This window comes from Pan paniscus, chromosome 23, assembly GCF_029289425.2.
Source record: "Pan paniscus chromosome 23, NHGRI_mPanPan1-v2.0_pri, whole genome shotgun sequence".
Taxonomy (NCBI): domain Eukaryota; kingdom Metazoa; phylum Chordata; class Mammalia; order Primates; family Hominidae; genus Pan; species Pan paniscus.
In genome coordinates this window covers 40,919,954-40,938,080 of record NC_085927.1, presented here as the reverse complement: position 1 = coordinate 40,938,080, position 18,127 = coordinate 40,919,954, and the positions used below count along the sequence as shown (strand labels likewise).

Here is an 18,127-nt window from a genome sequence, read left to right as displayed (position 1 = left end):
GGGGAGAAGAACCTACAATAAAGGAGTAGTCAGCAAGTTGAAAAGAAAATTAAAAGTATTATAGCACTTAAGGGAAGTGTTTCAAGAAGCTGGTGGGAGTTACCTGTGCTGCTGAAAGTTCAGATTAGATGCATGTGTAACAGATTTAGCAATGAAAAGGTCACTATTGACCTTAATTGCAGTGACATCAGAATATTTCAAGGATTTTTTTTAAAAAGTGACTTTCCCCCTGCTTTCTGCCTAATGTGGATACTGCAATAGTCTTAGCAGATTAACATCAGTCAAGAACTAGAATAATCTTTGATAAACCTTAAAACCGTAAAATTCTGATAATCCAAATAAACTCACTTGAAGGAGACATGCTTAAAAAACTAAGGAACAATTACTAAGCTCTGAGTTTCTCAAACAAGCAATGGTATAGCAATCTGTCAACTTGAGTAATGAATGATTTATATTTAATATTTACTAACATAAAAGTAGGTATTTTAAATCATTTGATAAAACAGGCTCAGTGTTGAATAACTTGCCAAGGTCAAACAGTAAGCACTAAATTTAATTTAAAAAATTCTTTATTTAAAATAAAGTTTAAAAATAATGTGGGTAGTGTAAAATATTAATACAGAAATGTATAAAGTTGAAAGTTTCATGTGATCTACACTGTTCAAAGAAAGCTGTGAATAGACCTTTCTATGCATTTATAAACATAAGCACACACATTTTAAAATGAGTTCACACTGTACACTTTTCTATTAATAACTTGTTTCACCTAATGTATCATGGCCATTTTTCCATACACAATGAATGCACTTTATTCATTTTAACAGATACGAGATTTTCCTATATGGCTGAACCACACCTTAACCTATCCTTTAATGACAGACATTTAGGTTTTCTATTACTTTCTACCATGTCATTTTTATGCTTCTGTGGGATCTTAAATATTCTCTCAGTTCCTGTTTCATTTTGTCTTCCACTTTGGAAAGTAATTTCAGTGACCATGACCTCTAGCTTAATAAATACTTGGATCTGTCAAGTCTCAATGTTGGTAGATATATTAGTGTGGATTCAATTTCAAGTAACAGAAACCCAACTCAAAGTAACTTAAGCAAAAAAGGGTATTTATTGGTTCACATAACTGAAAAGTCCAGGGGATATTCTAGCTTCAGGCACGGTTGGATCCAGGGGCACAAACGCTGTCATCAGGATTCAAGTCTCTCCATATTTTGGCTCTGCTTTCCCCTGCACTGGCTTCATTCTCTACATGGTAGGCCCTGTTGGTTTGAGGTTTTCATCCTACAAAGCTAAAGCACCCTCAGTAAAGAGAGCTTCTCCTCCACAGTTCAGATGGATTTGCTGATTGATGAGGTCTGAATTACATTTTCACCCACAAAGCTCAAGGTTGGGTCAGACTGTCCAAACCACAGACTGAAAATAGGAAGAGGTGGTTTTAAGAAACATCAGGGAGTTGTTACAACAAGATGGAACGGATGCTGGGCAATTAAAAACTACTGATGTCCAGGATAAGAACAGATATGAAAAAGCTTAATCTTTGCTTAAGAAGTTGAATGGTAACAGCTGGCATGGTTTCTTCCTTGGTTATAAAAGTATTCTAAAAAAACACCATGAGAGATAAGTTTGTCCTGTCCTCAAGAAGTCTGTAATCCATTTGAATGGAATAATAATCATGTCCAATAGCATACGTTGGATGAAACCACAGTTTCAATACAAGCAAACTCAGTGGTCATGAGTCTGAGAGCCCAACTGTCCTGCTGATCTGAAGTAAGACAACTAGCCTTCTACATCAAATAATTCTGTGAGGCAATTTGAGTCAGCTGTAAATTTTAAGTACAGTGGAAACTTTTCTTCTTTTGCTAGGTTGAACTGGTACAGTTCTGTGTGTACTGGTGAATCGGACTCATTTCTGCACTACTGAAGGAGAGAAATGGACGCGGCTTTCGAACTGCTGTGTTCCTTCCAGACCCGATAGATGAGGTTCCAGGTGCTGAAAATGAACAATTACATACAGGAATAGAGGCCTACTCTGCACTTAAAAATATCTTTAAAAAAGTTGCTGGTCAAGGAGTATGCAGCAATGGTCCTTCCTGTTGTGAACATTGAGTCCTAGTGGGTGAGGTGTGGGTTGTTACTATTAAAAATCCTTGTTGTATTGGGCACAAGATAGACTGAAATTGACTGTAGTCTTCTCACGGTGAGTCTAATTGCAGCAACATGTGAAAAAGGCAGGCAAGAGCTGAGTCAGGAAAATAGACAAGCAGGGTACCTTCAGAAAGGCCAGCCATACCAATAGCCAGAATATGATCTGGAAGAATCAGCAGATCAATAAGGAAGTTCTGTAAATTAGTTTTTACTCTGGGTACTCAGGGGTTAATCCATAGGGCTTATTCTGGATACAGTTTTCTGATCTTACAGAGCCAGTCAGGTACATCAGCTTTCAGTTTCTTGCTCATCTGCCAAAGAACTTTCAGCACAGGAGAAGGCCTTATCCTCAATCAGACTTGAGGTTCTGTTTAGGAGTCTATGCTACATCTGGGAGTGACAGGGTCAGCAGAGCCAGATTTGTCAAAGTTGGCCCTACTTTCTTTGGTAATCAAGTCGTCATCTTTTTTAACTCAGCCGATCTCTGAGAATCATCTTACAAGCAAGTCAAGGCCTCAGATTGGTTGAATGGTGCTGTTCAAAGATTTAGATGAGATCTGAGGCATGGAGACATGGAGACAGTATACAGACTCCTAGATTTAAGTTTTAGGTTTTTTGCTTTTCTAATCACCAATTCTTATATACAATGTATATTTTAGACTTGAGCAGATGATCATCTTCATCTTAAGTCATTCCTTTTGACTGAGTATGGCAGGATTAGAGATCAATGTCTTTTTCTGTAAAGTATAGGAAAAACCAGAGAGGAAAAAAAGAGCTGACAATTGGAAGGTAGTAGAAAATTGACGATAATTTCTTCTTAACAAATAATAGTTGTATATACAAGGAGGCTAGTCAACCAGATTTTATTTGTTGAGGGCGAGCAGTCTACAGCAACCAGACCTAGGCCTTGTTTGACGAGATGTAGAGTCGAGTCATGTAATCACAATTGGCCTAGAGAGAGACAAGGATATAAACAAACTATTTCCAATGTTTAACCAGTGCATCCATTCGAGTAGCTCAGGATAGCTGGCCTTTAAATTGACTGGGAAGTAAAGAATGAGTTTTCTCATGACACACATCAAAGTCTCCTTGTTCAACGTGATCTGGTCTGAGAGTTCATAAACTGAATCCTTCCTGCTGAAACAGATAAGTTGTCTTTATGTCTGTTACAATGCCTGCCTTAAATATATATCATGGCAAGGAATGAAGTCAGCTGCTCTGAGTCAGTGTAAAATGACGGTATTGAGACTGATGTGGTTCCACTAAAATATCCACAAGGACAAAAGCTCTTAAGTCTACCGATAAAATCCTTAGCTGCAGTCTTCATAGATTTTGTTTTTCAAATCAGTTTGTTTCCAGCAAAAAGGTAGGCAATAAGCTATCGGAAATGCCCAGCAAGTAAGCTAATGGCCTGCTCAAAGGGCCAGCCTCCAACTCTCCCTACCACCTATATTTGGTGGTATCAGACATCAAAAGATTCATCTTAAAAGAACATCTCTCGGCACAAGGCAGAGCAATTAAAAAAAAAATCTATTACTGGCTAGAAGAAACTTTTCCAAATGGTTTCATTTTAAATCACATGAGAAGGGGTGTTCAAAGATTGTCGCTTGAAGTTCAACTGTTAAAGTGAGCTGAATAGTCGTAATTCTGGAGAATAGGCAGATATGCCAGTGATGAAGAAAAAAGAATTCAGCCTTTTTTTTTTTTTTTAAAGCTTATTAGCTCATTTATCTTGGAAACAGTAGTTAAACTGAATAAAAACCAAGGGGCAATATAACTGCTACTGGTTGAGTCATACAGTGATGTGTAGTTTGGAAAAGAAGATGAATGATAGATATTGAGCCCCTTTAGGAAATGTTGCCAGTATTTGAATTTGGCTTTCATAGTTATCTCTTGCACACGAAGTAGAGTACCATGGCTGATAACAAGAGGTCAAATGTACAAGTTGCTCTAATATGGCCTCAATGAGGCACCAGCTTCAAAACCCACTTGCTGATAATTCAGGTATTCATGGAGGGTCAAGACTTCAAAGTCATGTACTTCAAGTACCAGTAGAGCATCTGGTGTTGCTTAAGGGAGTCTGTCAGTGTAGGGTGCATAGAATTGTTCTCTGGCTATATCCCATTCTAGGAATCACTGGATATCCATCTGGAGTGGAGGGCTGTTAATCTAGGTTCACTTGACACCATCTTCAGCCCATGATCATTCCTGGGGTCAAAGACATGCCTGTCTTCTTGCACTTTTCTAAGTTCACACACAGTATTTCTAAGAATGTTCAGCATCTACTGAACATGAACTGTGCTGAGTGGAGGTACAGAAAAGATTGGAATGCCATTCAGGTCAAACATATTGCTGTCTGGGGCAGTGGTTTTCAAACTGTGTTCGGAAGAGTTCAAGGTGTTGTAAGGAAGTCCCCTTAGGTGTCACCACGGTGGTAAAGGAAGATAGTTGTAGCAGGATTCAGGCCCCTACCCTTGCTTCACTACTTCATCCAGAGCAGCTTCACTTTTACTCTGGGCTTCTGCACAGTTTTCACTCAAAGGGCTTCATGGCCACAAAGCCTTTGGAAAACCAATGATCTAAGAATAAGTCGGTCACAAAACGCTGAAATACAAAAAATAGGTCACAGAAAGCAGAAACTGTAAGCAAAGCCTGTGGTAAACCAAGGTGTTTTCCTATTCTTTCCCTAATATGGACCACATTACAGGTTGATGGAGTTAGAACTCATCTGCTATAAATTTTGATTGCCTGCAGTTGGGCTTGTATCTATCAGAGAACAAGGCTAATGATTTTCAGTTGTAACAGCACTGGGGTTTTTGCCTAAGGATGCAAAATGCATCCAATTCTTTGTAAGTATTACTCCAAGAAGTCCATGGCTGGATGACTTCTCAAGCATTATCTCAAGGAGATAAATCTCAAGAAAATATCTCCTCATCCCTTTTCTCCCCTTCCCAACCTCCTTAACCCACCTGAGATGCAATGTCCTTGAACTAAAGTTATGATACAATTCTAGGGATACAGAAGTATATTGCTAAATGTCATGGAATTTATCCAATTTGGGGTGAATTAACTTTCTTCCATTCCTTTCCTATGTCTCCCCATACATCTTCTAGGGATTCCCTTGACAGAAAATAAAGGTAATGGTCAAGATGCAAGACTCTCAGATGACAGAGACATACTAATTCAACCATTAATAAGAAGGTATGAGAAAGGGGGATTTTGAAGATGCTGTTTATTCTGGGGTGTCCAGGGCAATCTGCTGGCAATCAGGAAGCACTGGTTATACTGCTCTAAAGCAGTTTCTGCATTCCATTAGAAGGAATGATGCAAAAAAATATCCTTCTGTGTTTGATTAAACTTAGGACACAAAGGGTTAAACAGCAAAATGGAACTCTTTACTACAAGTCTTTTTTTTTTTTTTTTTAGACTTCTGAATTTAAGCACAGAAGCAGTAGTAATTTGCTGCAAGTCTCCTGAGATCCTTTAATACACTATACCTCAATGTAGACTGGGGGAAGGGCCATGTCTTACATACTTTACTATCTTACTAGGTAACAGAAGCTTTCTCCATGTCATATTTACACACACACACACACACACACACACACACACAAATACTGCCTTTAAAAAAACCAGGTGGCTCATTTTGTGTAAATACTAGTTTGCAAAGATAGGACCATAGACAAGCTCTTAGGGCCCAGGAATATCAGTAAGTCTTAAAAAAAAAGTAGCTTTGTGTTTCATATTGGGTAGCTTTGCTGTTAGAACATGTCCCATTTTTGACTTGACAATCTACCACCACGGAGATATTATGCCCTTAAACCGTGGGATATTGCCATGGGATTCTGGTCCAGATGTAGCTATCACGTGATCACACTTAAGACATTCTATGTGACTAGGGGCACCAGATCAGGAAGCTGGAAAATTTCCTGAGGTTCCCAATACCCAGCCATTTTAACACTGTGGGTAAAATGGAGGCTAATTCCAAGGAGAGTACTGGACTGGGCGTCAGAAAGCCTGGCCTCTACCACTTTCACAGCTGTGTCACCTTGGATAATTGCTTAACTTTTAAAATTTACATTCCCTCATTTCCAAAAAGGGATTATAATTCACTGTTATTTTGATAATTGAGATAAATGTATGTACAAGTGCTTTGAAACTGTAAAGTGCATTATAAACAGAGGGATTTACCATAGAGGTTCTACCTTGATGTATCAAGAGAAGCCTTTTCTGGAATCTGGTGCAGCCTTGTGAGATGCTGTTAGGTAAGGGGACTCCTTGGTAGAATTTCTTACATTTGTGTAAAAAGTTCTGGTTCCTGAGTAATTCCAAAGAAGATGCTATGAGGAGTTCACTGTGCCTTTGATTTGATCCCAATGGGTCAGAATATGTTTTCTCATTCAGTAGGCTACTACAGGATTTGAAGTAGAAAAAACAGGGTCCAGTGACCTTCACGGGATCCTAGATGTTCATGAATTTCAATCATCTGAGATTGTGGGGTGTGGTCCAATGCTGCTCTCAAAAAGATGTTGCCTTTCTTCAGAGAGCATTAATAACTAAAAAATCCCCTGGTCCAAATTTATTGTGTGTCTCTGAAGGCTTTAACTGAAGAAATGAAATGCACACTCATGGAACAAACTAGGCCTTTGTTGTGATAAAACAGCTTTAGCTATTTGGCTTGAGGACTCTGACTTCACTATAAAGGGCTGTGCTGAATCTGGGTAGAACAAGACAGGAGTGGAGGTAAAGGCCACAACATGATGGCTGAATGCCTCCTGGGTCACAGTGGTCCACTGGAACGGGTGTCTTCTTCAGTAGTAAGGTGGTAGGAATCATCTCGGGCAAAAATCCAGGTACCAGGTCTGTAGGCTGATGGAATAGCACAGGGAAGGTAGTCAGAAGGTCCAGGTGAACACTCAGCAATCAGGAGGCACAGGACTAGAAGGGGCAGGGACAAAACAGGTAAAATAACAAATGCATGGAATTACAAACACAGGACTCTAAGTGGGTCTGCTGTCAGCACATCAGCAGCCTGATGGCTGTTAATTCTTGATGAACCTGGCTTAGGCAAAGACAAATGATAAATGAAAACAAACAACAGCAATCCAAAAAAGAAAACACAAAAGTCTGATTAACACTCTCGATTTGTGGGAACTGTCTCAGCGAAGCAGCAAACAGAAACTAAGCCTTATACTTTAGGAGAGTAATTTGATCGGATTCAGGGTACTGGGCATTTTTTGGTGGGGAGAGGAAGTGGCTCCACAAGTGCCATAAAAAGAACTGAGATTTTAAGTTTATATACCAACAATAAAACAAAGGAGACATTGCCCCTCTTCCTCTTCCAATGCCTTCCTCAAATTGTCTTATGACCTTCTCCTTTTAAAAAGCTGTCCTTTCATCTTAACAAGATTCCATCTTAAGTAGGAGAAAATAAGGTCTTGGTCCTTCTGTATGTAATACCCCATTCAACATATTGGTTTCTCCTTATGTCTGAGGGCTCCCTAGATCAAAATTTAGAATTAAAAAACATTAAAACATAAAGAAACATGATCCATATCTAGCGACTTTTCTCCTCATTAAGAGTAATGTTAGTTATCACATAGCAATTAAGAAAACACTTACTGAGTGGTTATTCTGATAGCCTGCTCTCTAAACTCCTCCTTCCTAATAAATGCATCTTGATATGTTGTGGTGTATGTGGGCAAAGATGCACTAAACAAGGACCCTGCTTTCAAGGAGTCTGCTATCTGCAAAGACAGTAAATGCAGGCAAGTAACTATTTTACAGGATTTTGTATACAGATAGAGGATACATAACGAAATGTCATAAAACTTTAAAGCTCTATTCTGGCTAGTTAGGAGACTCTTGGAAAAGAGGGCATAAGAGTTGGATACTGAGAAAATGGCAGTTTTGACAGATGAAAAGCCACAGAGGAGCAGTTTCAAAGTAGAATGAGAGTATGAACAAAAGTGCAGAGATGGTAAAGGATAAGGCATTTTGGAAAATGGCAAGTACCATAATTCACTTTGGATGGAGCATCCTCAGTTTGCACTGAGGGTCTGGACAGAAACTCAGGTCTTCTAATTCCCAGTAACAGTGCTGGTGGTAGTGCTTGCTCAGTCGTTGTCTCTTTTCTCACAGCAAGGTCAACAGTCCCCAAATTCAAAAATAAAAAAAAATCTACCTCCAGTGTTCCTGCCGCATCCTGACAAGCTCTTTCGGGTTCCAGGTCCAGTTCTTGAAAATCTGGAAATCTGGAGTCCATGGCTGTGGCTACACTGAAAGTTATCTGCTCCAACTATTGCAGAACACTGTAGTGAAATCTTTTCAACCTCCAATCCTGGACATCTCATGTTTTGCCACAGAATTTCAAGCTTTGAGTTCCAGTTGTTTTTTTTCCCTCCTTTCTGCTGAGGAAAGCATCTTATCACCACAGTCTTAAGTCTTTTGAGGTACATCCGGATTTAATTACAAAAGAGCAAAAAGACCAACACTTTTTTTTCTCCAAGTCATTTCTCTGGAAGTGAGATTATCTGTCTCTGCCCTTTAGGAAAAGGGAATAGTCAATTGATTTTTTCAGACATTTGAATGAAACAGCATAACTGGCTAACATCTAATCAGACAAAATACACTTAAATGTGTTTGCGTTCACTTGCTTAGGGCTGTACCACTTGGTGAGCACCACTCCACAAAACGAAAATGTTTGAAATCCAATTGTTCAAACATTTTTATAGTGTTTGTTGGATAATGGCCTGAAATTTGATAAAAGCAGCTGACAACTAACAAAGAAGCAAAAACTGGCATCTTGGACATCCTAGTATTACACTTGCAAGCAATTAGAACACAAGGAGGGCCAAGGAAAAAGTTTAGCTTTGAATCACTTCCAAATCTACTGATTTTGAGGTTCCGCAGTAGTTCTAACAAAACTTTTCAGACAATGTTAACTTTCGATTAAGAAAGAAAAAAACCCCAAACATCTTCAGGAATTCCATGCCAGGTTCAGTCTCTTCCAGTGAGCCCGCTTGCTAAAAGTCCACGTGCACCATTAATTAGCTGGGCTGGCAGCACCATGTAAAAAGAAGCCTATTCACCACCAACCACACAGACTAGACATGTAAAGTAGGATCAAGTAATGGATGACAACCATGGTCGTGGAATATGGTCAATGAGAGTCAGAAAAGTACAGGCACCGGTACAAGCATCAGATAACAGAGTTGCCGGGCCAAAGGATAAAATAGGCTTATTTAAATAGGATGCTACAGAACACATCCACTCCTAATTGTAGCTGCTTTACACTGGGTGCCATTGTACCATATGCATCAGCCACCCTTCAGGCACCCCATGGTGAAAGAAAAGGATTCAGAATAGAAGCCAAGCAGGGGACTGTTGTTAACCCCGAATATCCATTATGCATAGAAACAGCTCACATATCCCAGGGACTCAAACAGGGCTTCAAAATGGTTGTGAAGGGTCCCAAATGACATCTAGGCCTCAGTTTCCTCTCTGTAGCATGAAGAAATTGTGATTCTTAACTCTTCTGGGTCACAGCCCCCTTGGAAAACTTGCTAGCGATGGATCATCATTCCCCTAAAACGCACATTCCCACAAATTCCCATCATTCCCCCAAACCGCACATTCCCACAATTTCAGGAAGTTTGGGGATTCCCAACTCCAATCCAAGGTTCCCAGGTTCAAAACCCAAGGATTGGGGAACTGCTAAGTTTTCTTACAACTCAAAAAAAATTATAAACAATAACCATCCTTTACGTACACCCACGCTTTATAGTTTACAAAGCGATTTCAACCCCACACACATTGATAGGCAGAGGAGGAAACTGAGGCGCAGACAAATTACAGAGTGACTCGCCTAAGGTCACTCCGCCAACTGGTGGCTAGGCCCGGAAGAAAACCCAGCTCTTCCGACTCCGGAGCTCGTCTCCCCACCCCGGGGCTGCCGCCAGAGCTCCCGCCCCTCACTAAGGCGGCATAAGGAGGAAAAGGCAAAGTAGAAATCCCACAACCAACCATCCTCCGGCCCCCTCCTGCCCCCCCAACTGGGTCCTTGCAGGCCCCGAAGGGTGGCGCCAGGCCTCCAAGCCGGCCCCGGCCACCCCCGCCTCCCCGGCCGCTCCAAATCCCGCGGCCGCTGCCGCCGCCGCCTCCCCCGGAGCGGGGCGGAGCAGCTGCCCGCCACCGCCGACCACCCGGACGACTCCTCGTCGAATCGCAAACGCATAGGCCGCCGCCCGAGTTCTGCGTACGAGAAGAAAGACGCGGCGCGAGCGCCAACGGCCACCGGGCGCGCGCCGCGGCGGCCGGGCCTGCGCCCCAAGAGCTGGATGCCAGAGCAGGAGAAAGAGCCGCCAACCGATCGCTCGATCGACCGCACGCCCGTTCCTTCGCCCTACCAGACCCGGGAGGGGGGGAGGGCGCGCCAGGGCTTCTTCGAGTTAGGGGCCTGACTCCCCGGCGACGAGACAAGATGGCTCCTCCGGTCCGCACCGCAGCTACCGTCCCGGCTGCGTCGCTCGGCCCGCCCCCGGTACTGTTTCTTTAAATGGCGGAGAGGGTCAGGAAAGCAGGAAGAGAGGCGCACGCTGTCACGTGACAGGGGCGGGACCGGCCAACCAAGATCCGGTCACATGGGGACACGCAGCCCGCCAATCAGGAGGCTGTACATCAGGGCGGGGGCGGGAGGAGCTGCAGCTTTGTGATTGGCTGAATGCTCCGCGGAGGCCTCGGGGCTTGGGGCGTCGGGGAGTGTGCGAGGTGGCCGGGGCTGTGTGCACTATCAGAGACAAAGCGGTGGCTGTGGTGTCTGTGACGGCGGCGGCAGAGCAGCTCTAAACGCCGAATTTCGTGTTGCTGAATCCTGTCACCATCTCAACTAGCGCGGCGCGCGGGCGGCGGCGGAGGCAGCGGCGGCGGCGGCGGAGGCGGCAGCAGCACATGGTTCCAAGAGCGCCCTGCGGCTGTTGGGTTCCAATTCCGCGGGGAGGGACAAAGGCAGTTGTGAGATCCGGGTAGTGCCCGGTCAGGTGGTGCGCTCGCCACTGCCCTCGATCCGGTCCTTGGAAGCCGGGAGTAGCTCCTCTTCGTGGGGAGGCGGCCACGGGACCGAGGCCCAGGAAGGGCCTGGGAGGCTGAGGCTGTTGTCTGAGGGACGTGGGGGCGGGGCGCGGCCTGCCCGAGGTGCTGTGGGCGGGTCATTTGTGAGGTGTTTATGTGGGCCAAGTGTGAGGTAATCTGACCACCACCCTGAACTGGGTTTGGTCCGGCTTTGAGAAAAGAAATCGTGAATGCCTAGGAGCTTTTTCACTTGGGAGGTGGTGAAGCTGCAACTTGCGCCATATAACACTCCGTCGACATCTTGGTCTCCGGTCTTGGGCCTGTTTAAGAATCCTGGCATCACGTGTGGCGAAGACATGGCTGATCAGTTTTCTGACAGAAGTGGGTAAATTTCCGCATTGGTAAATTTCCTGACAGGAAATTTCGGGGAACCAAAAAAGGCTGGAAGAACATGAAGATGGAGCAGTCATAAACCACCCACTCAAGGACCATCTCCTTCAGGACCATCCACACGAGACTCAGATTGTCTGAATTGAGCTATCGCAACTTAATGCTAAAAGCTCCTTAAAGCTACAGATTTATGACATAGTTCCTTCCAAAATATTACATCGTAATCATTGAGAAGATTAAAAAAAAACACTTGAAGAAATTGTAGTTTTAAACATCTCTGCATATATTTTGGATAGTTACTAGGTTACTTTAACTGTCATTAAGGAGCACAGACTTACTGAAGCTTTACTGGACAAAATCCTGGGAAATCGATATCATTATAAGATTATATTTCCCAGTTAGCGGGTGAAGGGCTGGAGACCTTATTGCAGTCATGGCTTTCACAAATTACAGCAGTCTGAATCGAGCTCAGCTAACCTTTGAATATCTGCACACAAATTCGTAAGTATCCTCTAGGTGCCACTGAGGTAACCAGTAACTCGTTCCTTGATATTATATGGAAATCGTTTCCCCAGAAAATTTTGCTTTTTCACTTTTTGAGATGTATCCCACTGGAGTGAAATGTGTCACTGGATATCTTGAGCTCTGTATTGAAGAACTGAGATCAGTGAAATACTTGTTGCTAATCCAGAAGAATCTGATTTTTGTTTATTGGATCAAAATTTTCTAAATGCAAACTTTAGTTATTTGAAGTCAATATGTTGAGTTGTTTCATTCAAGTGTTTATAGGAATCCAACAAATACTGCTCTATTGGATCGCCAAATGTTGGACTATTTTAGTATCAACCGTTTCCCCTCTGTAGTGACAACGTCCTAAACAGTTAGGTTTATAACAAGTGTTTACTTTCTAACAAGAAAACAGAAGACATTTAAATGACAACTTTCAAGAAGAAAATTTTTATTTTTTCAGAAGTTGGCATTAACTTCCTGGCAAATTGTTCACATCTAATATTATTTGTATATGCTAAACAGGAAACGGCAACTTGTTTATATCTCGATTTAGATAGTCTTTCCCCAAAATTTCCACAGAAACATACAGTGTTCATGGTTCTTGAGTTCATGAAGGAGTAATCTGATCACTCCAACATGGTCTGGAATGTTTCCGGTTTAATCCGTATGCCCACTCTCTTGGAGGTTGTCCAGTAGAGTCAAAACTTTAGTGTTTTAATACATTCACCTGTTACTTTTGAGATGAAGGTAAGTGTTCTAACATTCTAGTACCTGGAGAGGAGATGAGCAGCTACATGAATGGTCCAGTCTCTGAAGAACCCACTTCAGAGTCGAGAGTATAGACTTCCATTATGTAGTAATAGTACAATGGTTTTTAGCTTTTGATGGAGAAGACAACATGTTTGTGATATCATAATGTCTGTAATATTTCTGCTATTTTTCCTTTAAAGGGAATAAAATTTTGCCAAGTAGTGAAGCAAATTGTCAAATGGTGAAAGCCTGGTTTTATTTTTTTTAGGAAGTTTGTTATTTTTTTGAGAGATGGAGTCTTGCTCTGTTGCTCAGGCTAGAGTGTGGTGGTGCAATCTTGGCTCACTGCAACCTTCACCTCCCAGGTTCAAACGATTCTCCTGCCTCAGCTTCCCAAGTAGCTGGGACCACAGGCATGCACCACCACGCCCAGCTAATTTTTGTATTTTTTTAGAGAGACGGGGTTTCACTATATGTTGGCCAGGCTGGTCCCGAACTCCTGACTTCAGGTGATGCACCCACCTTGGCCTCCCAAAGTGCTGGGATTACAGGCATGAGCCACCATGGCCGGCCTGTAGCAGTCACCTAGGCTGAATTCTCACACTTAAGTATGATGACCCTGAAACACACTTGGGTGAGGCTGCTGATTAGTGATTATTCAGCTAGTTGATAGCATAGCCTTGGGAAAAAACTTTAGTGTCCTTTTTAATATTTGAACTGCCATATTAAGAACAAGCAGTTGAAGGCCACTTAAATGTTCATGGATGACTGTTTGATAAATGGTTATCTCAGCTCTGAATTTTGGAATGATGGCAAGTCTGGAATTACAGATTTTATGATAATCTTGGAAGACCATGAACTGGACTTCAGAATTTCAGTTCTTGTTCCAGCTTCACCAGAGACTTTATGGGATAATAATAGTAACAACAGTTAATTGCTTCATGTCAGTCACTATTTTAAACATTGTCCAAAGCAATCTTTACAGGAAGCCTTTGGGATAAGGATTATTCCTATTTTGCATTTGAGGAAACTGAGGTTCAAAGAGATTAAATTACATGGTAATGGCTATATAGCTGCCAAGTGGCAGACTTAAACGGTGCCAAGATTTAAGACAGTGGGATTTATCTGGCCACAGTAGTTGGTGCTTTTAACCATTAGGCAGTGCCTACTGTAGTCAGTTTTACCTTCAAGAGCCTATTTGCTTGTCTATAAAGCAAAGGGTTTACTTCACAGTTTAAAAGTCTTCAATTTTAGTTTATCTCAATGAATCTCTAAGGACTCTGGGATATTTCTCCCTTCTTTTTCCCCCTTTGCTATTTTATAGCTTATTGATAGATACCTGGCACTGCCAAGGAAAGGAAAGAAACCAGTTAAGTCATTTGTTGGGGAATTTTCTGGGACTTTGACTTACCCATGTTGAACTGGAACCACCTGCTTGCATGAACATTTGAGGGTTGGAGTATCATTTTGGAAGCTCTGGAATTTCTTACCTGGATCACAAATTCGACCTTAGAAGTTGTTCTCCTTTTTGATGTATTAGTCCTACCAGAAGAAAGTATAAACCCTAAACCAACAAGATAAGTTTTTTATTTCTAATTTCAGGAGATTTTTAAAACATTGTGGTGACCTGATTGGAAGTTCATTTATAGAGAAAATAAATTTTAAAATTCTCACATGATGTGACTTGTAGCTCATAAAGATGGAAGATGAACCACCTGTGTGTAAAGTGGTTCAATAAGTCATCTTCAGAGAAGGGAAGATTTGTCTCTGTCTTCTCCTTTGTTCTGTTAAAATCTTAAGAACATGAGACCATTTCATGGTGTCTGACATCTAGAGTATTGCGAATTAGGAAATAAATGGTCCTTTGCTTACTTCTCATTAAATGTAGACTTAGAAGCAGTGACCAGATGAGAAGTGTGGAAATCAATGTGGTGCAGTGAAAGGACCGTGAGCTTGCAAACCAGCCAAACCTGGACTTGAGTGTTTCCTGGCTGTGTCCTTGGACAGGTCAACTTCTTGAATCTCAGTTTCTTCAACTATAAAATGGGGCTAATCTGACAGTTTTTACGAGGATTATGTAAAATGATGTTTGTAAAGTTCTTAGCTCATACGGTGGTACACAGTAAACATTGTGTGAATGGTGAGTGTTACTCTATAATAGTTTATATAAACCAGAAGTTGGTCACTGTGGTGGCAACTTGTTTGGTGCTAGTAATTAGGCACATCAGTTCTTAGGAAATTCTGGAGCATCTTTTGGAGACAGTGAACATCTGTCTTTTTTTGTATCAGGTCTTTGATAACTTTTGATGGTTATTCTCTTGGTTACTTCAGCTTTTTAAGGTTTACAGCAGGCCTGGGAAATAAATTCTCATGATAACCTGAAAGTCTTCAGCTAATTTAACATCAGATGTTGCTAGTATGAGATGATAAATGTTAGGGTTTTTAAGTAAAAGGAGTTTTATGCTGTTACTTCTCTTTGGTAGTGGGTTTTGTGACTGCTACTTCAGATGTAGTGGTGGTAGTGATGTTCCTTTGGCATAAAATGTGTATATTAAGTCACTTTGTTTGCAGTACTGCTAAGTGGTCTGATAGAGCAGGATGCTTAGATATAAGATGTCTGCAATTTATTTTTGTTGGCACATTTAGTCACTTAACATCTTGGGCATATATTTCTGGGTTTTTTGTTTTGTTTTGTTTTTGTTTTGGATGGAGTCTTGCTCTGTCACCCAGGCTGGAGTGCAGTGGCACCATCTCGGCTCACTGCAACCTCCACCTCCCAGGTTCAAGTGATTGTCCTCCCTCAGCCTTCCAAGTAGCTGGGACTACAGGCGCGTGCCACCACGCCTGGGTAATTTTTTGTATTTTTAGTAGAGATGGGGTTTCACCGTGTTAGCCAGGATAGACTCGATCTCTTGACCTCATCATCCGCCTGCCTCGGCCTCCCAAAGTGCTGGGATTACAGATGTGAGCCACCGTGCCCAGCCCTATTTCTGAGTTTTATGGGTATGTGAAGTGAATGTAGAGGAGCCTGTCAACTCAGAGACTTAGATTACTTATTACTTTAAGCCTGTTGAGCAGGCTCATATCTTAAATATATTAAAGCCATTTAAATGTAAAATAGTTGCTCTAGAATTTCTCAGCTTTATTTTCTAGCAATTAAGGCAATTACCTATTGTCAGCACGTCTAGGAACTCAGCAGAAGGTATACTGTGTGATGGGCCTATGGATGATCTATTGGTTTACATTCAGGATGAATGTAAATAGGGAGACCATTTTCCTTACATAACAAGCTAATTTACACGTGAATTTGTCCCTGGAAATGCTAAGCTGCAAACTATTTATACTGTGACACAAGTGATATAAAAGCCGTGATCAGCCAGGCGCGGTTGGCTCATGCCTGTAATCCCAGCACTTTGGAAGGCCGAGGTGGGCGGATCACTTGAGGCCAGGAGTTCCAGACCAGCCTGGCCAACATGGTGAAGCCCCATCGCTATTAAAAATAGAAAAAATTAGCCAGGCATGGTAGCTTGTGCCTGTAATCCCAGCTACTCGGGAGTCTGAGGCAGGAGAATCTCTTGAACTGGGAGGCAGAGGTTGCGATGAGTTGAGATCATGCCGCTGCACTCCAGCCGGGGCAACAGAGCAAGACTCCATCTCTCAAAAAAAAAAAAAAAAGCCATAATCAGTTGAAAGTGAACGAATTTTCAAAAAATCTTTGTCTTTTTCCAGTTGACCTTTCTTGGATCACATGCAAAGGATGTTTAGGTCTGTGAAGAAAAGAATTTCTAGGCCGGGTGCTGTGGCTCACGCCTGTTATCCCAGCACTTTGGGAGGCCGAGGCGGGTGGATCACGAGGTCAGGAGATTGAGACCATCCTGGTTAACATGGTGAAACCCCATCTGTACTAAAAATACAAAAAAATTATCTGGGCGTGGCGGCGGGCGCCTGTAGTCCCAGCTATTCGGGAGGCTGAGACAGGAGAATGGCCTGAACCCGGGAGGCGGAGCTTGCAGTGAGCCGATCGCGCCACTGCACTCCAGCCTGGGTGACAGAGCGAGACTCTGTATCAAAAAAAAAAAAAAAGAATTTCTTTTGATGTTTATTCTATCCCAAATGCTAGCTAGCAATGAGTGTACTCTTGGAATATTATTTGGGAAAAAAGAATTTGTGCAGTTGGTATAATTTTGATTCTTATGATTTTAAGAAATATTTAGAACTCTTGATTTTAGCATCTGGAAGATCTATCTTTAATCAGTTGGAGGTCTGGAAGAGATTCTGAGTATTATCTCTGACTTTACCAACAGTGGTCACAAAAGGCTTCTTTTATGATATGTACTGCCATCACAAAAGTACCCTTTGGCTACATTGTAAAGGCTACTGTTAGCTTATCTGAAATATGTATGTATGCATGGAACAGCATTGAGACTGTGTGGAACAACAAAGACCATTTAGTTTTTTTTTTTTTTTGAGACAGGGTCTGGCTCGTTCAGCCAGGTTGGTGTGCCGTGGCGCAGTCTTGGCTCACTGCAACCCTCGCTTCTTAGGCTCAGGCCATCCTCCCACCTCAGCCTTTCAAGTAGCTGGAACTACAGGTGTACACCACCACACCTGGCTTATTTATTTATTATAAATAATAATTTATTTTTATTTCTCTACTTTTTGTAGAGACGGGGGTTTTGCCATGTTGCCCAGGCTGATTTCAAATTCCTGGGCTCAAGGCATCTGCTGGCCTGGGCTTCCCAAAGTGCCAGGATTACAGGTGTGAGCCACTGCACCCTGCCCATTTAGAATTTTTTCAAATTTCTAAATATGCAAGGCACATTTCTTTCTTTCTTTCTTTCTTTCTTTTTTATTTTTTTGAGGTGGAGTTTTGCTCTTGTCCAGGCTGGAGTACAGTGGCGCGATCTCACAATGTCGGCTCACCGCATGCAACCTCCACCTCCCGGGTTCAAGCAATTCTCCTGCCTCAGCCTCCCAAGTAACTAGGATTATAGGTGTCCGCCACCATGCCTGACTACTTTTTTTGTATTTTTAGTAGAGTCAGGGTTTCAACATGTTGGCCAGGCTGGTCTCAAACTCCTGAGCTCAAGCGATCCACCCACCTCGGCCTCCCAAAGTGCTGGGATTATAGGCGTGAGCCACCACGCAAGGCACATTTCTAAGCACTGTGTGGCAGGTGCTTTGTGCTTGCCCTTTGGAGATCTGCTTATTGCATTCTAAATTTCTCATTCTTGTGGGATGCTATCGGAAA

The 18,127-nt window shown here is 42.3% G+C and overlaps 2 protein-coding genes and 1 long non-coding RNA gene across 6 annotated transcripts in view; 1 reads left to right on the top strand and 2 right to left on the bottom strand.

Moving 5' to 3' along the window:
• Positions 1 to 1,101: 1,101 nt before the first annotated feature.
• LOC129395113 (uncharacterized) lies at positions 1,102 to 8,309 on the bottom strand. The gene is made up of 3 exons (XR_008622597.2): positions 8,173 to 8,309; positions 6,349 to 7,904; positions 1,102 to 4,761 (listed from the first exon to the last, which is right to left on the bottom strand). It is a non-coding gene; the product is annotated as an uncharacterized LOC129395113 (long non-coding RNA).
• A 263-nt stretch (positions 8,310 to 8,572) lies between these two features.
• TUG1 (taurine up-regulated 1) lies at positions 8,573 to 10,607 on the bottom strand (the record flags this gene model as incomplete). Its single annotated transcript, XM_063603206.1, has 1 exon — positions 8,573 to 10,607. A coding segment is annotated over one exon (474 nt), but the record flags the coding sequence as incomplete, so codon positions are not given.
• MORC2 (MORC family CW-type zinc finger 2) overlaps positions 10,487 to 18,127 on the top strand; it is a 60,820-nt gene continuing 53,179 nt past the window's right edge. For 3 of the 4 annotated variants that reach the window (XR_004668567.3, XM_008964440.7, XM_003812046.8), the window contains exon 1: positions 10,487 to 12,117. Coding sequence is in view for 2 of the 4 variants with exons in the window: in XM_008964440.7 (XP_008962688.2) it covers positions 12,050 to 12,117 (68 nt within the window). In the remaining 2 variants the exon portion in view is untranslated. Of the gene's footprint in view, positions 12,118 to 12,854; positions 12,874 to 18,127 lie in introns of those variants that run through there. The other variant, XM_063603398.1, reaches the window with a different exon arrangement.